This window comes from Phoca vitulina, unplaced genomic scaffold (genome assembly GCF_004348235.1).
Source record: "Phoca vitulina isolate PV1807 unplaced genomic scaffold, GSC_HSeal_1.0 scaffold22, whole genome shotgun sequence".
In the NCBI taxonomy this organism is placed as follows: domain Eukaryota; kingdom Metazoa; phylum Chordata; class Mammalia; order Carnivora; family Phocidae; genus Phoca; species Phoca vitulina.
In genome coordinates this window covers 32,509,273-32,535,144 of record NW_022589725.1, presented here as the reverse complement: position 1 = coordinate 32,535,144, position 25,872 = coordinate 32,509,273, and the positions used below count along the sequence as shown (strand labels likewise).

The 25,872-nt window shown below is 40.2% G+C and overlaps 1 protein-coding gene across 3 annotated transcripts in view; it reads right to left on the bottom strand.

The window, feature by feature from the left end:
* KIZ (kizuna centrosomal protein) overlaps positions 1-25,872 on the bottom strand; it is a 130,207-nt gene that overhangs the window by 90,901 nt on the left and 13,434 nt on the right. For all 3 annotated transcript variants that reach the window (XM_032419309.1, XM_032419310.1, XM_032419311.1), the window contains exon 4: positions 18,506-18,598. In XM_032419309.1, the coding sequence (XP_032275200.1) occupies positions 18,506-18,598 (93 nt within the window). The remainder of the gene's footprint in view (positions 1-18,505; positions 18,599-25,872) is intronic.

Below are 25,872 nucleotides of genomic sequence, written 5' to 3'. Positions count from 1 at the left end.
CATGCATAAAATCAAAATCTATGGGTTGGTGCATTTGTTCACCTGTAGAACCAAAAACAGACAACTTGCATTTGAGGATCTGTTGAGACCCAATAGGAAGATTTTGCTGCTATATTTCTAAAGTTGCTGTTTTTTGGGGGAGGAGATTTAAGTTTTTGATATAATTTCAATGTTGCAGGAATCATAAGAAAAACTCCCCTTATATTTTTTAACTAGATTTATCAATTGTTTACATTGGGCCCATTTGTATTATTATTCTCTCTCCCTCTTACATATATGTGAATGTTTTACACACACACACACACACACACACACACAATTTTATCCTGAACCATTTGAGGATAAATCGGAGATACCTGGCTCCTCTCCCCCAAACATTTCAGTATGTATTTCCTAAGCATAGGGACATTCTCCTTCATGAGCAGACACAGTTCAATGATTAAACTCAGGAACCTTAACATCGATAAAATGCTATTTTCTTTTTTTTTGCCCCCCAAATTAACCCAAATATATTTGGTAATTTACCATATAATGGATTTCTCAATCACTTCTCGATAAGCAGGCTAGAACAAATAGACAGCCATTTAAAAAAAATAACACTATTGCCATAACTCAGAGCATAATCCAATAAACTCCAAATGAATGAAAGATCTTAATGGAATAAAGAAAATCATACCAGTAGTAGCAAAAGACATCCTTTTTTTTTTTTTTGTAGTTTTTAATTTTATTATATTATGTTAGTCACCATACAATACGTCATTAGTTTTTGATGTAGTGATCCACGATCCATTGTTTTCGTATAACACCCAGTGCTCCATGCAGTACGTGCCCTCCTTAATACCCATCACCGGGCTAACCAATCCCCCCTCACCCCTCCCCTCTAGAACCCTGTTTGTTTCTCAGGTCCATAGTCTCTCATGGTTCATCTCTCCCTCCAATTCCCCCCCCACCCCATTTTTCCCTTCCTTCTCCTAATGTCCTCCATGCTATTCCTTATGTTCCACAAATACCTGAAACCATATGATAATTGACTTTCTCTGCTTGACTTATTTCACTTAGCATAATCTCCTCCAGTCCCATCCATGTTGATGTAAAAGTTGGATATTCATCCTTTCTGATGGCTGAGTAATATTCCATTGTATATATGGACCACATCTTCTTTATCCATTCACCTGTCGAAGGGCATCTCGGCTCTTTCCACAGTTTGGCTATTGCAGACATCGCTGCTATGAACACTGGGGTGCATATGGCCCTTCTTTTCACTACATCTGTGTCTTTGGGGTAAATACCCAGGAGTGCAATTGCTGGGTCAGAGGGTAGCTCTATTTTTAAATTTTTGAGGAACCTCCACACTGTTTTCCAAAGTGGCTGTACCAACTTGCATTCCCACCAACAGTGTAAGAGGGTTCCCCTTTCTCCACAACCTCTCCAACATTTGTTGTTTCTTTCCCTGTCCATTTTGGCCATTCTAACTGGTGTAAGGTGGTATCTCAGTGTGGTTTTGATTTGGATTTCCCTGATGGCTAATGATGATGAACATTTTTTCATGTGTCTGTTAGCCATTTGTATGTCTTCTTCAGAGAAGTGTCTGTTCATCTCTTCTGCCCACTTTTTGACTTGATTATTTGTTTTTTGGGTGTTGAGTTTGAGAAGTTCTTTATCGATTTTGGATACCAGCCCTTTATCTGTAGTGTCATTTGCAAATATCTTCTCCCATTCTGTGGGTTGCCTCTTTGTTTTGTTGACTGTTTCCTTTGCTGTGCAGAAGCTTTTTATCTTGATGAAGTCCCAAAAGTTCATTTTTGCTTTTGTTTCACTAGCTTTTGGAGATGTATCTTGAAAGAAGTTGCTGTGGCCGATGTCAAAGAGGTTACTGCCTATGTTCTCCTCTAGGATTTTGATGGATTCCTGTCTCACATTGAGGTCTTTCATCCACTTTGAGTTTATCTTTGTGAGTGGTGTTAGAGAATGGTCGAGTTTCATTCTTCTGCATGTGGCTGTCCAATTTTCCCAGCACCATTTATTGAAGAGACTGTCTTTTTTCCATTGCATGTTTTTTCCTGCTTTGTCAAAGATTATTTGACCATAGAGTTGAGGGTCCATATCTGGGTTCTCTATTCTGTTCCATTGGTCTGTATGTCTGTTTTTGTGCCAGTACCATGCTGTCTTGGTGATCACTGCTTTGTAATATAGCTTGAAATCGGGCAACGTGATGCCCCCAGCTTTGTTTTTCTTTTTCAACATCTCCTTGGCGATTCGGGGTCTTTTCTGATTCCATACAAATTTTAGGATTGTTTGTTCCAGCACTTTGAAAAATGCCATTGGAATTTTGATCGGAATGGCATTGAAGGTATAGATTGCTCTGGGTAGCATAGACATTTTAACAATGTTTATTCTTCCTATCCATGAGCATGGAATATTTTTCCATCTTTTTGTGTCTTCTTCAATTTCTTTCATGAGTGTTTTGTAGTTCCTAGAGCATAGATCCTTTACCTCTTTGGTTAGGTTTATTCCGAGGTATCTTATGGTTTTTGGTGCTATTGTAAATGGAATCGTTTCTCTAATTTCTCTTTCTACAGTTGCGTTGTTAGTGTATAAGAAAGCAACTGATTTCTATGCATTGATTTTGTATCCTGCCACATTACTGAATTGCTGGATGAGTTCTAGTAATTTGGGGGTGGAGTCTTTTGGGTTTTCCACATAAAGTATCATGTTGTCTGCGAAAAGAGAGAGGTTGACTTCTTCTTTGCCAATTTGAATATCTTTTATTTCTTTTTGTTGTCTGATTGCTGTTGCTAGGTCTTCTAGTACTATGTTGAACAACAGTAGTGAAAGTGGGCACCCTTGACGTGTTCCTGATCTTAAGGGAAAGGCTCTCAGCTTTTCCCCATTGAGGATGATATTCGCTGTGGGTTTTTCATAGATGGATTTTATGAGCTTGAGGACTGTTCCCTCTATCCCTATACTCTGGAGAGTTTTAATCAGGAAAGGATGTTGTATTTTGTCAAATGCTTTTTCTGCATCAATTGAGAGGACCATATGGTTCTTCTCCCTCCTCTTATTAATGTGTTCTATCACATCGATTGATTTGCGAATGTTGAACCACCCTTGCATCCCGGGGATAAATCCCACTTGGTCGTGGTGGATGATCCTTTTAATGTATTGTTGGATCCTATTAGCTAGGATTTTGTTGAGGATTTTGGAATCCATATTCATCAGGGATATGGGTCTGAAATTCTCCTTTTTGATGGGGTCTTTGCCTGGTTTGGGGATTAAGGTAATGCTGGCCTCATAGAATGAGTTTGGAAGTTTTCCTTCTGTTTCTATTTTTTGAAACAGCTTCAGTAGAATAGGTATTATTTCTTCTTTGAATGTTTGGTAGAATTCCCCAGGGAATCCATCAGGCCCTGGACTCTTGTTTTTTGGGAGGTTTTTGATCACTGCTTCAATCTTGTTACTGGTTATTGGCCTATTTAGGTTGTCAATTTCTTCCTGTTTCAGTCTTGGCAGCTTATAGGTTTCCAGGAAGGCCTCCATTTCATCCAGATTGCTCCGTTTATTGGCATATAGTTGTTGATAATAATTTCTAATAATTGTTTCTATTTCCTTGGTGTTAGTCGTGATCTCTCCCCTTTCATTCATAATTTTATTAATTTGGGTCCTTTCTCTCTTCTTTTGGATAAGTCTGGCCAGTGGTTTATCGATCTTATTAATTCTTTCAAAGAACCAACTTCTAGTTTCGTTGATCTGATCTACTGTGTTTCTGGTTTCTAATTCATTGATTTCTGCTCTAATTTTAATTATTTCTCTTCTAATGCGTGGCTTAGGCATTGTTTGTTGCTTTTTCTCTAGTTCTTTAAGGTGTAGAGTTAGTTGGTGAATTCGGGATTTTTCTATTTTTTTGAGTGAGGCTTGGATGGCTATGTATTTCCCCCTTAGGACCGCCTTTGCAGTATCCCATAGGTTTTGGACTGATGTGTTTTCGTTCTCATTGATTTCCATGAATTGTTTAAGTTCTTCTTTGATTTCTTGGTCGACCCAAACATTCTTGGGCAGAGTGGTCTTTAGCTTCCAACTGTTTGAATTTCTGCCAAATTTTTTCTTGTGATTGAGTTCCAGTTTTAGAGCATTGTGGTCTGAGAATATGCAGGGAATAATCTCAATCTTTTGGGAACTGGTTGAGACCTGATTTGTGACCCAATATATGGTCTATTCTGGAGAAAGTTCCATATGTGCTCGAAAAGAATGAGTATTCTGTTGTTTTAGGGTGGAATGTTCTGTATATATGTATGAGGTCCATCTGGTCCAATGTATCATTCAAAGCTCTTGTTTCCTTGTTGATTTTCTGCTTAGATGATCTGTCCATTGCTGAGAGTGGAGTATTGAGATCTCCTACAATTAACGTATTGTTATCAATATGACTCTTTATTTTGGTTAACAGTTGGCTTATATAGATGGCTGCTCCAATGTTGGGGGCATAGATATTTACAATTGTTAGATCTTCTTGTTGGATAGACCCTTTAAGAAGTGTCCTTCTGTGTCTCTTATTACAGACTTTAGTTTAAAATCTAATTTGTCTGATAGAAGAATTGCTACCCCAGCTTTCTTTTTGAGGTCCGCTGGCATGGAAGACAGATCTCCATCCCTTCACTTTCAGTCTGGATATATCTTTAGGTTCAAAATGAGTCTCTTGTAGACAGCATATGGATGGGTCCTGTCTTTTTATCCAATCTGCAACCCTGTGCCGTTTTATGGGAGCGTTTAGGCCATTCACGTTGAGAGTGATTATTGAAAGATATGAATTAATTGTCACCATGTTGCCTGTGAGGACGTTGTTTTTATAGATTGTCCCTGTAAATTTCTGTTGTAGATCACTTTTGGGGTCTTTCTCCTTTTATAGAACCCCCCTTAATATTTCTTGCAGGGCCAGCTTAGTGGTCACATATTCTTTCAGTTTCTGCTGGTCGTGGAAGCTCTGCCTCTCTCCATCCATTCTAAATGAAAGCCTTGCCGGATAAAGTATTCTTGGCTGCATGTTCTTCTCATTTAGTACCCTGAATAGGTCTTGCCAGGCCTTTCTGGCTTGCCAGGTCTCTGTGGATAGGTCTGACGTTATTCTGATGTTCCTCCCTCTGTACGTAAGGAATCTCTTCCCCCTAACTGCCCTTAAGATGGTTTCCTTGGTTCTAAGATTTGCAAGTTTTACTATTACATGCCGGGGTGTTGGCCTGTTTTCCTTGATCTTAGGAGGGGTCCTCTCTGCCTCTAGGACTCGAATGTTTGTTTCATTCCCCAGATTAGGGAAGTTCTCAGCTACGATTTGCTCAAATACATCTTCTAGCCCTGTCTCTCTCTCCACTCCCTCCGGGATTCCAATGATTCTGACATTGGAACGCCTCATGGTGTCACTTATTTCTCTGATTCTATTTTCATGGATTCTGAGTTGTTTTTCCCTGGCCTCCTCTTTTCCCTTTTTATTATACTGTCTTCCAGATCGCTTATTCTCTCTTCTGTCTCAGTTACCCTAGCTGTTAGATTATCTAGATTGGATTGGATCTCATTGATAGCATTTTTAAGTTCTGCCAATTCACCTTTTATTTCTGCCCTTAGAGACTCTATGTTGCCATTAATTGATTTCTCCATTCTAGCCATTGTCTTCACAATTGCTAGCCTGAATTCCATCTCCGACATCTTGGTTATGTCTGCATTCATTTGTAAATCTGCAGCATAAGTCATAATCTCTGAGTCTTTTCTGTTTTGGGGGCTCCTCCTCCTAGTCATTCTGTTGATGGGTGTTTGAGGGAATGTATAGAGTCCAAATTATTGACCAGAACCCAAGCAAGATGCACCTGTTTTCTTGGGACCTTAGGGTTGCTGGCCTCTTGTTTTCCCAGCCTGTCTTCTGCGGGAGGGGCCTGCGGCGCTGTTACTCAGGCAACCCTGTTTGGGCGGAGTTGCCCTGCACCCCTGTGGCGGGGGATGGGCTCAGTGGGAATCAGTCTTTGGGGCTTTTGTTCTCTGGCGCCTTTCCCTTGCGGCTTTCCGCGTCTCTTCCGCCAGTCAGCAGAAGAGACCGTTTCCAACCCTCTGCCTCAGAGCAGAGAGACCTCAGTCTGTTCTTCAGTGAGCTCTCCAGGCCACACTGTCTCCGTTTCTGTCCGTGCTGCTATAAACTGCAGCGTCCTGGGTTGTGCGCCCCTCCGCAGCGCTCCCAGTCCTGCCTCCAGGTTGGGGCACGTCTCTGCCCTTTGTGCTTCTACAACCGCCAGCCGCTCCCAATTTGCGCGCGCGACTCCGCCGCTTGTGGTTTCCACCCCCGGGGGTTGCAGTTCACCGGCGCGACCCCGGCACACCGGGTTTCCGTCTCGGAGGCTGCAGTTCGCGTGCGCGTGACCGTCGCTCCGGTTTCTGTCCGGGGGGGGGCTGCAGTTCGCGTGCGAGCGACCCCGCCAGTCTGGTTTTCCACCCCGGGGGCTGCCCTAAAGTTCTTTCCGGATGCTACAGGTCTGCGAGTCTGTGCCCCGTCCGCAGCGCGCGAGGCTGTCACTCACCGGAGGTGTAGGATCCCCACGTCCAGGCACCCTCCCGCCGCCGTTTATCCTCCGATATCTGTCCGCAGGATCACGGCTCTCCGCTTCGTACCTCAAAACCAACTGCCTGCAATATTCTGTTTGTAGAGATCCAGATCTTCTTACATCTCAGGCTGGTTTCGTGGTTGCTCAGAGTGGTCTGGTAGTTATCCAGCTCAATTCCGGGGACCAGTTGAAATAGGGTCCCCTACTCCTCCGCCATCTTTCCCCTCTCCCAAAATGCTATTTTCTATCTCACAGTCCACATTCAAATTTTGTCACTTGGCCTAATAATGTCCTTTATATAGCTACCTTTTTTTCCAGGTTAAGGACCCAATCTAGAGTCATGTCTCTTGAGTCTCCTTTAATCTGGAACAGCTCCTTAGTCTTTCTTTATCATTCTTGACCTTGACATTTTTTAAGAATACAGACTGGCTACTTTGCAGACTGTCTCTCAATGTGTGTTTGACTGATGTTTCCTCATGTGTATGTTCAGGTTATGCATTTTTGGCAGGAAGACCACAGAAGTATGTTTCTGGTTTTTCAGTAACAGGAATAATACTCTGATAAAGCAAGTTTATTGGGATGGGAGTTAACCCCCAATCCTCCCACTATCAAGCAGAATAATTAGAAATATTCCCTTAAAAATTTGACCTCTTGGGGCACCTGGGTGGCTCAATCGGTTAAGTGTCTGACTTTTGGTTTTGGCTCAGGTCAGTGCAGAGCCTGCATGAGATTCTCTCTCCCTCTCCCCCTGCTCATGCTCTCTCTCTCTCTCAAATAAATAAATAAATCTAAAACAAAAACAAAAACCTTGACCTCTTAAAAAAAAAAAAAACCCCAAAATTAAAAAAAAAAAAAAAACTGACAACAACATAATGTCATTTTAAACCCATTATATTAAATCTTAGAAATTAAAATTATTATACCCAATTCTGGATTGGGTCCTAGAACAGAAAAAGGACATTGATGGAAAAACCGGTAAAATATAAATAAAGTCCAGAGTTTAGTTAATAGTAATATACCTAAGTTGGTTTTTTAGATTTGAAAAATGTGGCACTGTAATGTAGGTTGTTAAGAACTGTGTGAACTGGGTGAGGGAATCCAAGGAAACTGTACTGTCTCTGTAACTTTTCTGCAAATCTAAAATTATTCTAGAATAAAAAGTTTACTTAAAAAATAACCCCTGGGAAGTGGGGTGTTGGGGATATCATTTAAGGGTACAAACTTGCAATGAGTAGTAAATAAGTCCTAGAGACCTAATGTACAATATAGTGAATATAGACAACAATATTATATTATAATCATCAAACTTGCTAAGAGACTAGAACTCAATTATCCTAACCACTGAAAGGAAATTGTAATTATGTAATGAGATAGAGGTGCTAATTATCACTACAATGGCAATCATATTACAATATATAAATTAACCTGTTATATACTTTATATATAGTTCAATAAAAAATAAATAAAACAACAATAACAATAAAAAAATCCCCAGTATTGATGAAGGTTAGGTAAAATAGAAGCTCCTATATTGTTGGTAGCAAAATAAACAGGCAAAATTGTCTGATAGCAAACAGGAAAGAATCCAGCATCAAAAGTCCTAAACATCCTTATTGCCTTTGATTCTGTAATTTTACAGGGAAACACCTTAAGGAAGTAAGCCTAACAGGAAAAAAAAAAAAAAGCTATGTGACAAGTTCATTTGCAGCATTATTTACAATCATGAAAAGTTAGAAGTAAACTGCATAAAATAGGGCAAGATTATGAAGTCACAAAAATGAGGCAAATGAAGACTATGGTGTAGCAAGGGAAATGCTTAGACACGGCAAGTGAAAAAAATCCAAAATTATATATTCAGTATGCTTATACCTACGTAAAGATAAATCTAACGTAGGAAAAAGAAATTAAGCAAAATGTGTTTGTATAGGATTATGCCAGGAAAATGAATATTGTTCTGCTCAACTGTTCCTTTTTCCAATTTAACAAATTTAACTTGACTTGACATGTTAAAAATAATTTTATTGAGCTATAATTCACATACCATAAAATTCATCCTTTTCAAGTATACAATTCAGGGGGTTTCCGTATAGTCACAAGTGTGGAGCCAACACCACAATCAATTTTAGAACACTTCATCACCCCCAAAAGAAGCCCTGTACCCTTTAGCAATCACTCCCCATCCTCCCTGACCAGCCCCCAGCCCCGGGCAACCACTTATCTACTGCACCATTTTACATTTCTACCAGCAATTATGTAAACTTTTATAACAAAAAAAATTACAAGAAACCTGCAAAAATTAACTGCTGCTTGCTATTAGGCAACGTTACATTTGAACCGGCTCAACATTTGCAAAGTAAAATAGTGGCTCCAGTAAAATACAAGCTGGGCTTCCGCAGGTTGGCAGCTTTCCCGTTTGCTGAGATCAGGCAGTGAGACAGGTGCCTCTTTTCTTTTTTAAAATAGTCTGTCATTTTGTTTGCTTAGCAACAGGAAATAGGGTGGTCTTTAATCTTAAAATTCTGACATTGTTATGTGTCTCACAAGCAGTTTCTAAGCCAGGGAAGCTGAAGAGAGAATGCCGTGTTTCACATTATTGTTGACACTGGAATAATATTAGGAATTGAAAAGTTTTTGAGAGATAGACGTTATTGCCAAAAGAAAGGGCGTGTATCAGTATTTAAGGATCTGACATAATGATCAATGTTTCTCTGCCTTCCTATTACTTTCTGTAGCTCAGTGCTTGAGGTAAATCTCTAAACCACGATTTCAGTTCAGTTCTTCCTTTTACCCTGACATAGTTATCTATCTGTAGTTTCTTTAAAAATTTTAGGAGCCACCCACACAGGCATCCCAGTCACACTGATCCCTTAATAAAAATTTACATATAGGGGTGCCTGGGTGGTTCAGTTGGTTAAGCATCTGCCTTCGGCTCAGGTCATGATCCCAGAGTTCTGGGATCAAGTCCCCCGTCAGGCTCCCTGCTCAGCAGCGGAATCTGCTTCTCCCTCAACCTCTGCCCCTGCTCATGTGCTCTCTCTCTCTCTCTCAAATAAATAAATAAAATCTTTTTTAAAAATTTACATATAACAATCCTGAAGGAATTATTTTACTTTACCATGTGTTATAAACTGAATTGTGTCCTCCTCCTCCCCAAATTCTTATGCTGAAGCACTAATTCCCAGTGTGACTATTCGAAGATAGGACCTTTAAGGTAAGGTGATTAAGGTTAAATGAGTTCATAAGGGCAGGGCCCTAATCCGATAGGACTGGTGGTCTCATAAGAGGAGGAGATAACAGAGATCCTCTCTCCAGGCAAATGCACAAAGAAGAGGCCATGTGAGGACACAGAGAAGGGGCAGTCATCTGCAACCCAGAGAGAGAGAGGCCCTACCAGAAACCAACTCTGCTGGCACCCTGACCCTGGACTTTCAGCTTCCAGAATTGTGAGAAAATAAATTTCTATTACTTAAGCCCCCAGTCTGTGGTATTTTGTTATGGTCACCTGAGCTAAGACATCATGCCAACACTTAACACTTCTTTCATTTTGCCACTGTGGTAAATTATAGACACAATTAAATTTTTATAGCTGAGGCCACAAAGAGATATCTCTGGCCATTAAATCCAATAGTCACTGGAACTGTCTTAATTTTAAAATGGATCCATTAAATTTAGGCTTCAAAGGTATGTTCTGTAAGTAATTTTGTTGGGTAAATCACTACAACATCAGTCGATTACAAGCTGTTATCACCCAGTGGCTTTATGTCCCATTTCTTTAATTCATAGGTAGCCTCTCCATCCCCAGAGCTGGTGTCTCCACCATCCTAGATGAGTGGCAAGAAGTCAGCACAAAAGAATGGCTACTCTGGTGGAGACCAAAGATGGAGATGATGGGGACAGTGGTGAGAGTGGTGGCAGGATCAGTGAACATTTGTCAAGCACTTACCGGGTGTCAAGCAGATTTATATTCATTACCTTTTTTCATCCTCAAAACAACCATTACTATTTCCCTGCTCTTATGGGACTTAGTTAGCACGGTTGAACAATTTGCTCTTGGTCACAGGATTCAGACCCACACACAAGGACTCCGATGCCCATCTTTTGGTGCTACGATACTCCAAACGAAATCAGTGAGACTCAAACTGTGTTACTGAACCACAGCTATTTTGAAAAACAAACAAATACAAAAAATCTCTAATAATAAAGTGGAAGTCTACAACTAATTTCCTACTAAATTCAACCAGTACAAAATCAGACCTATTAAAATAGACTCTAAATGGAACCTCTACGTAACAAATAAAATCAAGTCTATGTACACGGTAAATGGGAAGAGTAGGAGAAAAGCAGAAACTTCAACTGAAATTTAGCATTCCTAAATTGTGAAAACTGGTGATTTTCAAAAAATAAACACACACACCCCAGCACCATCCTTTCCCCCATTACCCCCAGGCCTACGCAATTGCCTTGAATAAAACAGTACAAAGTCATGGTTTTCAAGAAGAGAAGCTTAACAAATATCTGAGAATATCAAGACAACAGCCCTTTCTTAATATGCCCTATATATGCTCCGTGGTTCCCACACAGGGTGGCTCAGGATATAACTGTGTCTCTTAGAGTTTCCTGTTCAAAAAGAAATGTGCAGAACTACATCAGAAAGGCAGAATGCCAGCTCCAGTTCCTAATATTGAGAGATGTGAGTGAGGACAGAGGCAACTCACACACTACAATTAAAAGAGCAATCCCATCCACAGGCAGGGTCTTTCTTCCTAAAATCCTCATCACTTCCTCAAACTTTTTTTTTTTTTTTACTGTATTAACATTATTAAACTAACTAGAGCTCCTATTTCTTTTTTTAAATTAATTAATTTACTTGAGAGAGAGAGCAAGAGCAAGTGCAAGCAAGGAGGGGGGGAAGAGGAAGAGGGAGAGAGAATGTCAAGCAGAATCCTGGCTGAGCACGGAGGCCGACTCAGGGCTGAATCCCACGACCCATGGGATCATGACCTGAGCTGAAATCACTAGTCAGACGCTTAACCGGCTGAGTCACCCAAGTGCCCCCAGAGCTTCTATTTCTTGAGGATAGATTACCGAAAGTTGGATTGCTGGCACAAAGCATATGTGTACAGCCAAACCCCTGCACAGTCAAAAATCTGTATATAACTTTTGACTCCCTCAAAACTTTAATTACTAATAGCCTCCTGCTGACCAGAAGCCTTACCTATAACATAAACAGTCGATTAACACATATTTTTGTATGTTACATGTGTTATATATATATACTGTATTCTTACAATAACGCAAGCCAGAGAAAAGAAAATTATAAGGAAAGTACATTTATAGTATTGCACATAAATTTATTTTTAAAAATCTGCGTATAAGTGAACCCATACAGCTCAAACCCATGTTGTTCAAGGATCAACTGTATATTTAATTGTGATAATTACTGCCAGGTTCCTTTCCAAAAAAGTTCTAGCACTAACTCATTTTTTTTCAGACTGCATGAAAAATACTATTTTTTCTAATAATAAGTATATATGTATACTTATACATATAAGTATATGAAGTTTGGAAAATCTTCTAAAGAATAAGAAATCAATATTTGTTCTCCTGTGGAGACTTCTGTAATCCCTTGTACTATCAAAGGGAGAAAAGAAACAGTGTTTTCCACAAAATTTATCTCCCTCTTGCTAAGTCGACTTATGTTTCCTTTTCCCCTTCTCCTTCACTTTTTCTCTTTTCTCTCTCACTCCACTACAAGATGTGTACCTATACATATATACGCGCACACACACACACACATATATATGTGCAATTTTCTCACTTGTAAGAACCTTTGACACATAACACACTTGTCACATAATTCCACCACAGAGAGAGCAAAGGAAGATAGTTGTGTAGCCAAATGTTTCCACAAAAGGAAAGTTTAAAAATATGGTTATTTTCATTCTTGACTGTGAGAAAGAGGCTAAGTCCCTTCCAGAGAGGCTTCTTTCCACCATTCTCCTAAGTGAAACCTTTCTTCCAGTAACTGAGAAGCAAGCTGATGTATTTATTAGTTAAGGCTCTGCCACTAACCACTTACGTGATCTGGAGACAAGTTACTTAATTTCTTTGGGCCTCCATCTCCTAATCTGTAAAACGGGTATAAAAACAAATCTTACTTTGTAAAGTTGTTGTAACGAGTGTGTGTATATTTACATATATTTATAGATGTATAATTTAAATCCTTAGAACAGTACCTGAAACAGAGTAAGATCAATGTAAGTGTTAGCTGTTATTCTGAGCCATATTACTCACTTAGGAGGTACCCTCGAGAGAAAGCAGGATGTGGAGAGTTCAAACTTCACCTGCCTTTGAAATCCAGCGGAATGGGGCACACATCTTGCTCAAGAAGAATGTCTCTCTCCTGTTCCTCACTGCAGACTGACAGGCTGCCACCTCTCACCAGGTGAGGTCTAGACCCTACTGTGCAGGAGCTCATGGTCTAGTAAGCCTGGAGAGAAGAGCATTTTCTAGCCTCTCCTGAAAAAAGATCTGCAGATCTAGTTTTAGGGCCAGGATTTGAAAAACTATTTGTGTAATTTGGTTTAATTTTTAATTGTTTTGTGACTAGAAACACATACAAATAAAAAAGCTATTCAGATCAAAGAGGTCCAGCTGAACACCTTTGGATTTGTCATTGCCCTAGGTCAAATAAAGTCACAAGTTTGAGGATGGCAGAGCTGAGGGTGGGTCACCATCCCAAGCAAGGTACAACATCCTGGTATTAGAAACCTGGGCAACCACTCAGCGCCCCACTTTAGGGAGATTCTTGCACTCTTTCTAATTGAGCAGTGGTTCAAGGAGACTGCTGGTGAACGAAGCACTGTGGGCCACTCCTTAGTGGGGCTAAGAAATTGGGGCTTATATAAATAACCCAACCCCTTTACCCCCTGCCCTGCACTGCTCTTTCCAGTAGCAGGTATGACAGGGCCAGACCCATATCCACGGGAACCTCACCATCCCAGTACATGCCCACAGTATGCTCCTGGGCTGGGAGCTCCCCTCACTGCTGTACAGCAGCCAGGAGTGGAGGCAGGCACAGCATTCAGTCAGTGACAGATAGGAGCTAAGGAATAAACTCCTCTCTCTCCTGCTTCCAGGTGTGAGGACACTGAGGTGTGTGTGACACAGTCTTCCAAGGTTCCCCGATGGGACTGAGCTCCAGTTGCTCACAGTGGTAACCTACTCAGTCACACACTACTGGCCTTGTGACTTTCTCTCTCCTCTATCTGAGCTTCCTGGGACCACCTCCCAAATAATCCACCTATATTCCAATCCTTATCTCAGGATCTGCTTCCAGGAGATTCCAACCTAGGAATTCCAACCTAAGTTATTTCCTCTTTAAATATGGACACTTCAGGAGAGTCTTATGACTCCTTTCCCATTGCCATGATGTTTATTTCAATTGTGTGTCTCCTCCATGACACTGGTTGCTTTACCCCTTGGAGATGAGCCCGGGCCTCACAGTGGCTGCCTTGGTCTTATGCAAACTGCTCAGATCCCGGGAGCTGCAGTCTGTCTTCTGGGAGTGGAAACCTTCCCATCATGAAACATGGGGGCGTCTTCCCTGTCTGGTGCCTCCCCTGCAGCGGGACTGCTCCCAACCCCAGCTCCACCACCTCTCCCGACACGGCTCCAACACGGCTCCAGCACGGCACTGGGTGCACAACTGTCTTCTCACTTGGAAGTTCTTCTTCAGTAGAGCTTTCAGGTATTTCTTCTGCCCTACCAAGTCAACTCAAGCAGATGCTCCTTTTATTGGAAACATGAGCAGTTCAGAGACAGGCACTCCACTATCCTTGGCTCACCTGACATAGCTGGAATATTGAAACCATTTCACTCTCTCCCAAGGTTAGGTACAAATGCAGCATCTAAATGGGTAACTGAAATATTTTGCATGATGTGGCCAGGCTGTTTTTACTGGATCAGGAATTTTTCCCAACTTTGGAAGAGAATTTCACCCGCACCACCCTAGATGGCAGGGCAGCAAGATAGCTAATAGCATGGACGCCAAAGCCAAATGGTCTGGTTTTGAGTTTTGGCTCTGCGTCACTGTGTAGTCTTAGGCAAGTTAATTAACCTCTCTGAGCCCTCCCATGAATGAAGGTAACAACAGCATCTACTTCCAGGATTGTTGAGAAGATCAAATGAGCTGATGAATATAAAGTGCTTCACGTAGAAGCTGGCACAGCATAAGTGTGCAATGATCATTAGCCATTGTTACTATTAGTATCAGAAGTGCAAGGAACAACCTACATAACCATTTCTCCACGTGACCCTTGCAGGAAGGTTTAAAACAGTGAAGTGGAACTCCCCAATTTGAACTTTAGCCCTTTGATGAAATTCCCTGGTCCTCCACAGCTCTCCAGCCAGGCCTAGCACAGTATAATCCTGCTGTGAAGTATCCAGTTCAATTCTACTTTTAGTAGAATATGTTTCACAGTATAATAGTTCAAAGAAACTTCACAACACCTACCCCAAAATTTATATTCTCGTTCACAACTGCTATCTCCATCTCTCTTGGTACATACGATTTGATGTATTTTTATGTATATTCTTTAGTCACTGCTCCTAAGAAAAACTGAGCAACTAGAACATGCCCATGCCTAAAGACTAACAGAATTAGAGTTTACCCCCAAAACAACAACAAAAAAAATGCAATGTATAATAGAGGAAAAGGATTATTAAATTATAGTAAAATCTGTGTGGATTCAAATGGGGGCTTGAACTTTGTCTTTTTGCTGTTAACCAAAAAACAAAAGTTTACTAAGTAAACTAATACTGGCAACGAGCTTGGGGAATGAGTAGACCAATTACTAATTCTCTTAAGAGCACACATGACCCTGAAGAGTAGCCACTGGATGCATGAAGACTCTGGATGTCTTATGAAACTGAGCTAGAGTTTTACCTTGAGAAGATGGACAACCACTACTTCATGACTTTTCTTAGTAGAGTATCCAAGTTACTGCTACAGTTGAAAGGTACACAACCATTTAAAAGACATATCTTCTTGTAATTCAGAACTATCACTAATTTGATAAATCCTCTCCCTCTCATTAGTGCTTTCCACTTCATTGGCAACCCCAACTTCAGCTCCTAACTCTTCCTGTCTGAACCAACCCTGATTTCTTCAGTTCTACCAACTCCTTCCCCCAGTTCCTCCTGCACGGCACCACCAGCCTCATCTTCCTGCAGCTGCACGCTGGTGATGACGCTGCTCTGTCCACAAGTTCTGCTTTCACCTGCCCCAACACACACAGACACACATATATACTCCCACATACACGCACACACGATTCCAGGAGGAAATCTCAATCCTTAACCCGGTACGTATAAAAATTAACTGCCAGTCCCTGAAGCCCGACAACTCTGAGAACAGAGACAAATTCATCTGACTGTCTAAAGAGATGTGTGGGTTTCCACTGGAAAAGAAAATGTAACTCATATAAGGAATTGTTCTCAAAATAGTATATAAGGAGGATTAACTAATTCATCATTTTACTGAAATGTATTTAGTTCCATAATGTAACTTTCCAAGCTCATTCTCTACCACTTCCCTACAAGAACATTCGACTTTAGCCAGGCTGAACAACCAACCACTGGGCTTTCCTGCTTCTGCTCCTTCACTCATAACATCTCCAAACCTTAGAATGTCTACCATATTCCCATTGACTGACATCCTTCCCATCCTGCACACTAGTTCAAACACCACCTCCTCCACCAAGCCTTGCACCACTCATGTCAGTGGAAGCAAACCTTTTTTCTTCATGCAGCACATGCCTACCCCATGTCACTGGTATTTATCACATACTATCCTGTGCCTTAGAAAGGACATCTCCTTGAAGGCCAACACTGTGGAATTCATAGGGGGACCTACTGTGGCTTCTCACACAAATCTCTTGCTCAGAACCTACTTACTGACTTCAACCAGTGACGCTATACTGTATACTTCTGGCCAGTCCCTGAAGACGGACAACTCTGGGAACAGAGACGAATTCATCTGACTGTCTAAAGAAGAGATGTGTGGATTTCCACTGGGAAAAAAAAATGTAACTCATATGATAAGGAATTGCTCTGGAATTAGTATATAAGAAGGATTAACTAACTCATCATTTTACTGAAATGTATTTAGCTTTCAATTGATGGAACATCAATAGGAAATTGAAAAAGGCAAGATATAAATTTCTCAAAATGTTACCTGATTGATTCCTACATATAGTCAATAATCAAAGCTTTTAGGGAGATGACACCTTTCTATATAAAGGGAAATACTTCTCTTCTAATTATTATATGTAACATCTTTAAGGGGTTGTCAGCTGTATGTCTCTTGTCCTAATTTTAAATATAACTTAAAAGGAGACTACATAACTGTATATAAGGTAAAGAATCAGTAGGGCAAATAGAAAAAAAAAATCTCCCGTTTTACTTAAGTACCATTGACACTGCCGTACTAAGAATGTGTTTATCAGGAATGGCATAGAAAGAACAAAACAGTTTATAGATTAAAAACACATCAATTATTTCATGACCCAATGTCAAACAGAAAAACTGCCTGAACGGTTTAGAAGTCTATCACATCATACCACGTTTAGCGTACATCTAATGGCACAGAAATCATTTATCATTAAAGGCCTTTTTATATAGGTCAAGGTTGCTGGGACTTGGTGTTTTGTATCTTACAGTTTAAAGAATGCTCTAAATTCTAGGTTTTTTAACTTTTTAGTCTTTGGGAAGGAAAACTAAAACTTCCTATAAACTCAGATTAATGCCTGCTAATGCATGGAAAAAAGGAAAACTAAAACCTTCCTCCTACTATAAAAACAAAATAGTGTGGCCTCTGTTTCTTTTCTGATAAGAGTCTTAAATACCAAACAGTTAACTGCATAATAACATTTACTGGCAGCCAGGCAGCCTGCTTAGCAGATATATAAAGCAGGTAAAAGGAGAAAAAGTTAATTTCTTGGCTGAATGATTCCATCGGTAGCTATAGGGCAAACCTGAAAGTCTTTTAGTAAAGTAGCAGTTGGTTCTTCTATCAATCTGTAGCACACATACTCTTCCAAGGAAAGCATTAAATATGAAAATCATATCCCGTTATCATCGGTTTCCAGCTTTCAGCCCAGTAAGCTTTTCTTAATGAATGCTGCAGCCTAAGGAACAAGCACGCTGTTGGCTTCTCTGAATAATGGAGTGATGCTACCATTTTTGCTTATTACAATATCGACTGGCTGAGGGGGTTTCACACATAGTCACAAGTGACTACTCTTGCCAGCATGCTCCAAGTTATTACAAGATGTTTTTAGACATTTCATCTAAAAGAGCTTTACTGCTTTTAGTGAAGAAAACATCTATGGTCTTGAACAGAATCATTTATATGGAGATAGGCTGCAGGATTAGAAGCCTGCATTATGGCAGATACATAGCAGAATTTATTTAAGTATTCCTTGCCAGTCTTTTTGTCTGTTGCTTAGATATGCAATCTTTTCTTTCCACTTCCTCTGTAAAAAGGTTAAAATGTACAAAATTATATATACAAAGAAGAGAAGCAAAAGGCCGTATTTTGTTTACCTTTTACTTAAAACATTTCTGGAACTAAGAAAAAAAAAAGCGGCTACAAAGCATTATTTAGACAAACATAATTTCACCCACTAACGCCTCTAAGGTTTTCTTGGGAATCTGCCTCTTTTAAACCTGCCCGTGACGGCCTTTCAGCACATTTAATTGAATTAGACATTAAAGCAATACTCTATAAGGAAAAGTCTTTAAATAATACTTAAGGGTTAATCAAAAAGATCTTTTCAATGAGATGATTTTATTTAAAACACTATTGTAAAAGAGGAATACTCCAGAAATCCTCTGTCAACAGAAGGTTTATTATCTTAATTTATTACCTTTCCTCTGTCCTCATCTTCCAGTTTGCCTCTTGTTCCCAGGCTCTCTTTTGACAGTAGCTGCATCTTCTTCATTTGAGCCTCATATTTGTTCTAAACATAAACAAAGTTTTGATTTTTTGGTGGCTCTTATGACAACCAGCACCCGTCTATATTTTTCAGTCTTTAGAGCATAAAAAGAACACTGAAGTAGAAAGTAAAAGCTGATGTTGCCAAGAAATTCAACTTATCTTAGAAAATAGATAATTTCACAAATAAAATGTCAAAAGCTGAGTTCTATAAAATGCTCTATTTTTTAATGCATTTTTATTTAACTTCCCCCCCACAAAACATTTAATTAACATACAATGTATTATTTGTTTCAGGGGAAAAATGCTTATTTTAAATAAGATTTGATGGATTCTGTCTTTCATCAACATAGGGAATAAAACCTTGGAACATCAAGCGCTCAGGAAAATCCAGTTACTTTACTATGAAAGCAACACACTGGACAGTGTCTACTCTGAAAACTTTTGTCCTAAAGGAAAAGAAATCAATCCTACTGACTTCTTATCTGTATGATATCTACATTAGTATCATGGTGCTACTATGATATACTATTTGCTAGATCATTGACTTGAAACGAATTCCATTTTCTATGAATAAAGATATATAGTAGACATCAGAGATCAGCACCATAGGGATGATGTTTGCTCTGGCACTAATAACTACATAAAGATGTCTGCTTCATTATCGCACTATAATTGATGAAAGTGATTCCATCATAAAATGACTTTTTCTTAAAAGCAAGGCATAAAAGGTGCTTTGATTCAGTATGTTAGTAGCTAAAACCTTAAGAAATTCATTAATGGTGGTCCATCACAGATAAGTATCAGAACATTTTCTAAATTAGGTAGGCCATGATGCACTGCAATTAGAAATACACCTATGGGAGAGAAAAAAGAAATACACCTATGAGATAATCAAATTAGAAAACTGTTCCCTTAGTTCTCAGTCTGAACATGAAATTGGCCTCAGCTTTGTTCTGACACACAAAAAAACAGTGATGAAAATTGATTTGTTTCCCTCAAAATATCTTAAAGGGTATTATATGCTGCCCCATTTTTAATAACAGTTAAGCAGGGAATTTTTTTCTCTCTCAGAATATTAACATGATAGATGAAGGTAATGATCTAAAAAGATTCCTAATTAAATAAAAGTTTTATAAGGCCAGTACACACAACAAACCAAGAAAAGATAAAGAAATAAGGCAATTAAGATAATATAATTTACATCTCTCTGTTCTATATCTACCCCTTTGGACTCAGAGATATTTACTTTTTAACCCCAAAAGCTTTCAAAAGGCATACTTTACAGATTCTAAGGGAAAGTATCCTTATAAAGGGATGGGGTAGATTATTAAATAAACAAAATAAACATTGAGTTTTATTAAATAATTAGAGGTTAAACACAAATTCTTCATTCCTGTGGCTGCAAATATTTTCTTAGGTTCTTTGAGATCAGTTATAAACATGCAACAGCCATTATATCCGATTTCCTCATTATGGGATCATTTCAGAGCCACACCTTCCAAAGACAGAGTACTTTCTCATGGAAACATGTGAGTTTGTTTAATTCATTTTGCTGCAGCAAAAACTGATAACTGCATTAGGGCTTTATAAAGAACAGTAAGGAAGTCTCTTCACTAGCCCAATTTAGACTGTTCTCAGTGCATCCAAAAAATTTACTCGGAACTGTAGGTACTTTTCTAAATTAGTGAGCAAATAAAAACCGAACAATGTATTTGAAATTAAAAGTTGCTACAGGGGCGCCTGGGTGGCTCAGTCGTTAAGCGTCTGCCTTCAACTCAGGTCATGATCAAGCCCCACATCGGGCTCCCTGCTCAGCGGGAAGCCTGCTTCTCCCTCTCCCACTTCCCCTGCTTGTGTTCCCTCTCTCGCTGTGTCTCTCTCTGTCAAATAAATAAATAAAATATAAAAAAAAAAGTTGCTATAAAAATCGAACAATGTATTTGAAATCAAAAGTTTACTATAAGTGGATAATTGATACAAACTATAATTCTACATCCCCTAGGACCACAGACTTGCACCTACAAATGCTCTCTTTCTTTTCCTTTTATTTATACATAGGACACTTGGTTACCATCCATCAAATCCACCTTCTGAACACTGGAGAGCAAGGGTTTTCAACCCCCACCTCCTATTCTATCTGCATATAAATGAAGGGTTGTACTACTATGTTTAAAATTTTTGAAGTTTGGAAAACTGTATAGATGAACCTTTCCACAACTTCCACAGCTAACAATGTCTGATGAGACAGCAGAGCACGCGTTCCAGTTTTCCAACCATCAGTCTTTCGTGTTTTATTCCCCATTTCTTCTCTGATCAGGTCCCATTATATTTCCACAATACATCAGGGCTTATATTGCATCCTTTCTGTCTGGTGCTGACTCAGGTCCCTGTTCCCTCCTTTGTGTGGCCTAGATTCCTCACTGTCAGAGTTGCTGCTTTGGGGGCCAAAGTTCTTATGTCCCGGTAGCATTTCCAGTCCATAGCCTCTCTAAGGACAGTCCTTTCTTCCCCCAACTCCCCTAGGGAAATCTGTTTTAATAAACCCAAGAGCATAGAATCAATCCATCAGGTAACTTGTTCTGTCCGTTACCATCTTGCTTCACAGCACTGGGCTGGATGCTGCCCACCTACATTTACGAGGACTCTTCTATTCACTTCCTTACTATGCGTAAACCATTTCATCTCGGCTCAACTGATGAAATCTGTTGATGATGGTTTCAGGTGGTGGGAAGAGGAGATGGAGGTCCTGGCGGGTCTTTCAGGTCTCTAAGATATCTCTCCATGCTCATGACATGTCTCATTTTCCATTCTTTCCTTCTTTTCTTCTGTATTCCCACTTAGATTCCTTCAGTTTCCCCTCATCACATTAGCACTTGCCTGAAAGTGTCACTACTACCTTTTATTTAAACAGGCTTCCTTTTTTCAGTGGTCTTTGGGATTATATAAACATTCTCAGTTACAGAATTGAACACTTAAAATCTACTGGCCCAGCCTCCTCATGTTGGAGTTGAAAAGATGGGTACAGAGAGTTACACAAACTGTCTGATTTGACCCTCAGGGCTACAGTTCACTATCTTTTGTTTTCTCTTCTATTTCTTCCAGTATACAGGTTTCCTCTTAAACACTGAGTTTTTACAAAAAGGTATGGAGAACACTTACTTATATGCAACTAATGCATATTAACAAGACACTCTTATCCTAAAAAATAGGATAAGCTACAGACTGTCTTCCAGGAGCCTGAAGGCCATGCCCTGTCCACAGTGGCTTCACAACGCTCAGTAGGAATTGAATGAGAACTCAAAGATTTGTTCTCTTCAAATTTTATCCCCAGTAGGCACATATCACCTAAGAACTGAATTTTTAACAAGAATCACATCTTTAAATGGTGACATTATATCTTTAGAGTGCCTCTGCTATTAAAGAGAAATGCTCCTGGGAAGGTATAACACAGGATAGAACCAATACCACATTAGCTCTCCCATAGTTGTCTGTGGTCCATAAGAGAGAAAGATGAAAAATATGGAAGAGTCAATTTTCAGTTGGTGGGGGAGTCTCAATGCTTACTGAGTGCTTCAAGACTACGGAAGTGTTCCTCAATGCTAACTGAGTGCTTATTATATGCCACATTCTGGGTCAGATACTGACAGCATTGAAATAAGATGAGGAGCCCACAGTGAGGTGGGAAAACATGTAAACAATCCCACGAAGGAAGTGCTTACAGAGATAATTATGGCACAGACCTAAGGCAGGACAGAGGGAAAGACGCCTTCTACTTGAAGGAGATAGGAGATAATGCAGTGCTTTCAAGGAAATACAGTGTTCAGCATGTTTAAAATTCAGTGGGTGTGTGTGAGTGAGTATATGTGTGTGTGAGAGAGAGAATGCGCACATGTGTGGGAGATAAAGATGGAGAGGGATGGGGGAAGACATGGGGGTGAGGGAATATTGCATGAGGGGGTACGGAGGAGACAGGGGTGAGGAGAGCTGGGGGTGGGGAGAGGGAGCGAGCAGAGATAGGAGGCAGAGATGGGGACAGAGGAAGGAGGTGGGGGGGCGCGTGGGGAAGAGAAAATGTGCACATGTCTGTGTATTTGTGTGAGAGGGACAGTGAGAAGGAATGTGTTAGCGCGTGCACATGCATGCATGTGTTAAGGGTCATAAGGCTGAACTGCGGGATAGTGTGCAGGCAGAAAGCAGCATCTGGGCTTTGTCCTAAAAGGCTGAGCAAGCATTCAAGGCTTTCAGGCAGATAAGAGACATAACCAGATGATGATTCTCCTCAACTGAGGAACCCCCTTCGATGCCCTGACATGCCAGCCTCATGCCTGGCACTTGAATAGGGGAGGCTGAAACAGAGCTGGCCATGTTCCTCCACACATGCCCCTGGGACCCTTTTGGGTGCTCCTAAGTCCCAGCATCTCTGTCTCTGTGCCCAAGGAGCTCACAGTTAATTTCCCCTCACTGCCTCTCTTTCCCATCAGTCTTCAATCACTGATGCTCACGAGCCATGTATGCATATTTCAAATGCTCTGAACCACTCTCCAGGGTTTCCCTGTGGGGTTAAGTTCCAGATGCCGACTATGGTAGTTGGCTTGGTGATATACCCTGTGTCAGCCACCTGTCCTTCCCTGTCTCATCTGCCTACCTGCCTACTGACCCTCCCTGTACTTCCCAAACAAACCACTTACATTTGAATCCTTGTCTCAGGGTCCACTTCAGGAGAACCCAACTTGAGATAAGGTCAAAGGGCACCCAAGGAAAACTGCTCTAAGGACCAACTGGGGCTCTTCTACAAAAGCACTAATGCAGGGAGCAGGGTCTGGAGGGGGTGCAGAAAGGAGAGAAGGACATGATCCTCACAACACTACTAATATTTACATGCTTGAATGGAGTTTAGTCAGACTCTTTATCTGACAAGTAGCAACATAGCCACAACACTGTATTTTCAAATCTACATGACAGATCAATAGTCTTTAAAAGCCCTGAAAATGATCACAGGTCCCCAAATAAAATAGTATAATTCATAAAATCAGTTGAAAGAGTATTTTTTTTAGCCTTTATCCCATTAAAAATATTTTAACATTATATAATAAAGTGGGCATAGTCCTACAAAGAGGGAAAAATGCACTTAATATAATTTGGGCCAAATGACAACTTCTTGCACATTGCTTCACTCCGTTTCACTTTCTGGAACTCTACCAACTGTTAATTCATTTGCATTAACTACAGTCTATTCAAGGGGAAATATCCCTGGCATTTTGGGGTGTGTGGGCAATACGCTCCATCAGAACACCTCTCTCCTAAAACTTACACGCGGTTAGCCAGCAGAGGAGGTAAAGATCTGATAGCTGAGTGGGGCGGGATTAAGAGGAAACAAGTTGTTCTGGCCTTCCTAAGACCACCACTGGACACCAGGACAAAAGGAAGAGGCAGAAATGAAGGGGAAGACAGCAGGGACAAACATTACCTTCTCTGAAACTCTGCTTACTACACAGTTTGCTGAGGTAAGTGGTGTCACTAGCTGGAGTTTGAAATATCACTACTTGGTTTCACAGGCACAGTTCAAGCATTCAGCTTTGGACTCAGGTGACTCCCAATATACAGTTCTCCATGGAACTCACATCTTTCCCAATTGTAGCTACATGGTCTGCTCTTCTTTGCCATCACAGATTGTTTTCAAAAGGCATTCCTTACCCAAGACTCAACTGCTCTTTTTTGATTTGATTTGATTTTAAGATTTTATTTATCTATTTGACACAGAGAGAGAGACAGTGAGAGAGGGAACACAGGAGAGGGAGAAGCAGGCTCCCCACTGAGCAGGGAGCCCAATGCGGGGCTCGATCCCAGGACCCTGAGATCATGACCTGAGCCGAAGGCAGACGCTTAGCCAACTGAGCCACCCAGGCGCCCCTCAACTGCTCTTGATATAAAAATACTTACAAAGGATCATTCTTCCTTTCAAATTCCTCCCTCTCACATTTGGCTATATTGTGAAATCAACAATTAAGTAAAGCATCAATGTAAAAATAAAAGGAAAACTTCTATTATTTCCTTTTTTCTGTTGGGGAAGGCAAAATTCCCTGCTTTGTCCACCACTTTCATTTTCTCTATGGAATCTCTGAACAGCAAAGAGATCTACATTGTTGATACTAACAACTGCTTTTTGAATGTTAAGTATTCTAGTTGAATAGTAAGAGAAGAAAACCTGGAGTGCTGCAGCTAAAACTTGCTATTGCTTGAGCACATCTAACCTCCAGATCTTGGTTTCTAAATACCCTTCTCCACTAAAAGGAACCACAGCTCCTTGGAAAAGAGGCTAATTTCATGTCTGAGGCAGGAACATATCCGGTACACCTGGCACACCTTGTGCCCCAAAGCAAAGAAGGCTCAGAATTAATGGGGTCAGGTCAAAAGGACACAGAAGCCAATCTGAAGAGACTCTCCAGGCAAAATTTGGGAAAATATGAACAACAAAAAGAATAATTACAGTGATTGATAGTACACTGACTAAATAAAAATTCACAAGTCCATGATGATACTTAAAAAAAAAGAGAGAGAAAAGAAGGCAAGAAAGCTCTTCTCTATAGAAGAATGCCAGCTGATAAAGTAGAAGTCTGAATTAGAAAAATCACCATTTCACAACCTCCACTATAACTGATTCAGGCATCACTGACAGATCTTAAAACCACTAGGTAAAAGACTGTTGAGGAACAAAATATTCCCAAGATGTCAAACTATCACTTCATAGATTATTGGCTCAGTTGCAAAAAAGGTACTATATAATAGAGAGACCTAGAGATTGCCATTTTAACCAATGCATCAAACTCAACCTCACTTAGATCAGACCACCTGACATCACAACTGATGAACCTCCTGATAGGATGCAATAGGAAGTATGTAACCTCAGCTATGACTATTTAAATTTAACTAATTAAAATTAACAAAGTTAAAAACTCAGTCCTGTGTCACAAGCCACATTTTAAGTGCTCAGTAGCCATGTGTGGCTAGTGGCTACTGTATTAGACAGCAACAGTACAGATAGTGAACATTTCTATCACCATAGAAAGTTCTGTTGGGCAGTGCTGGTCTAATCCAAATTTTCAGTTAAATGATATCTCAAAGAAATAACCAGTCAAATTCAGATCATTCTACAGGCAATTAGACTACTTTCTTCAAAAAGCCAGTGTCATGGAAAACAAAAAAAGAAGAGTGGTCGGAGATTAAATTAGATTTGCAGACCAAAAAAGATACAATAACCAAATGTAATGGGCAAACCCTACTTGGCTCCTGGTCTGG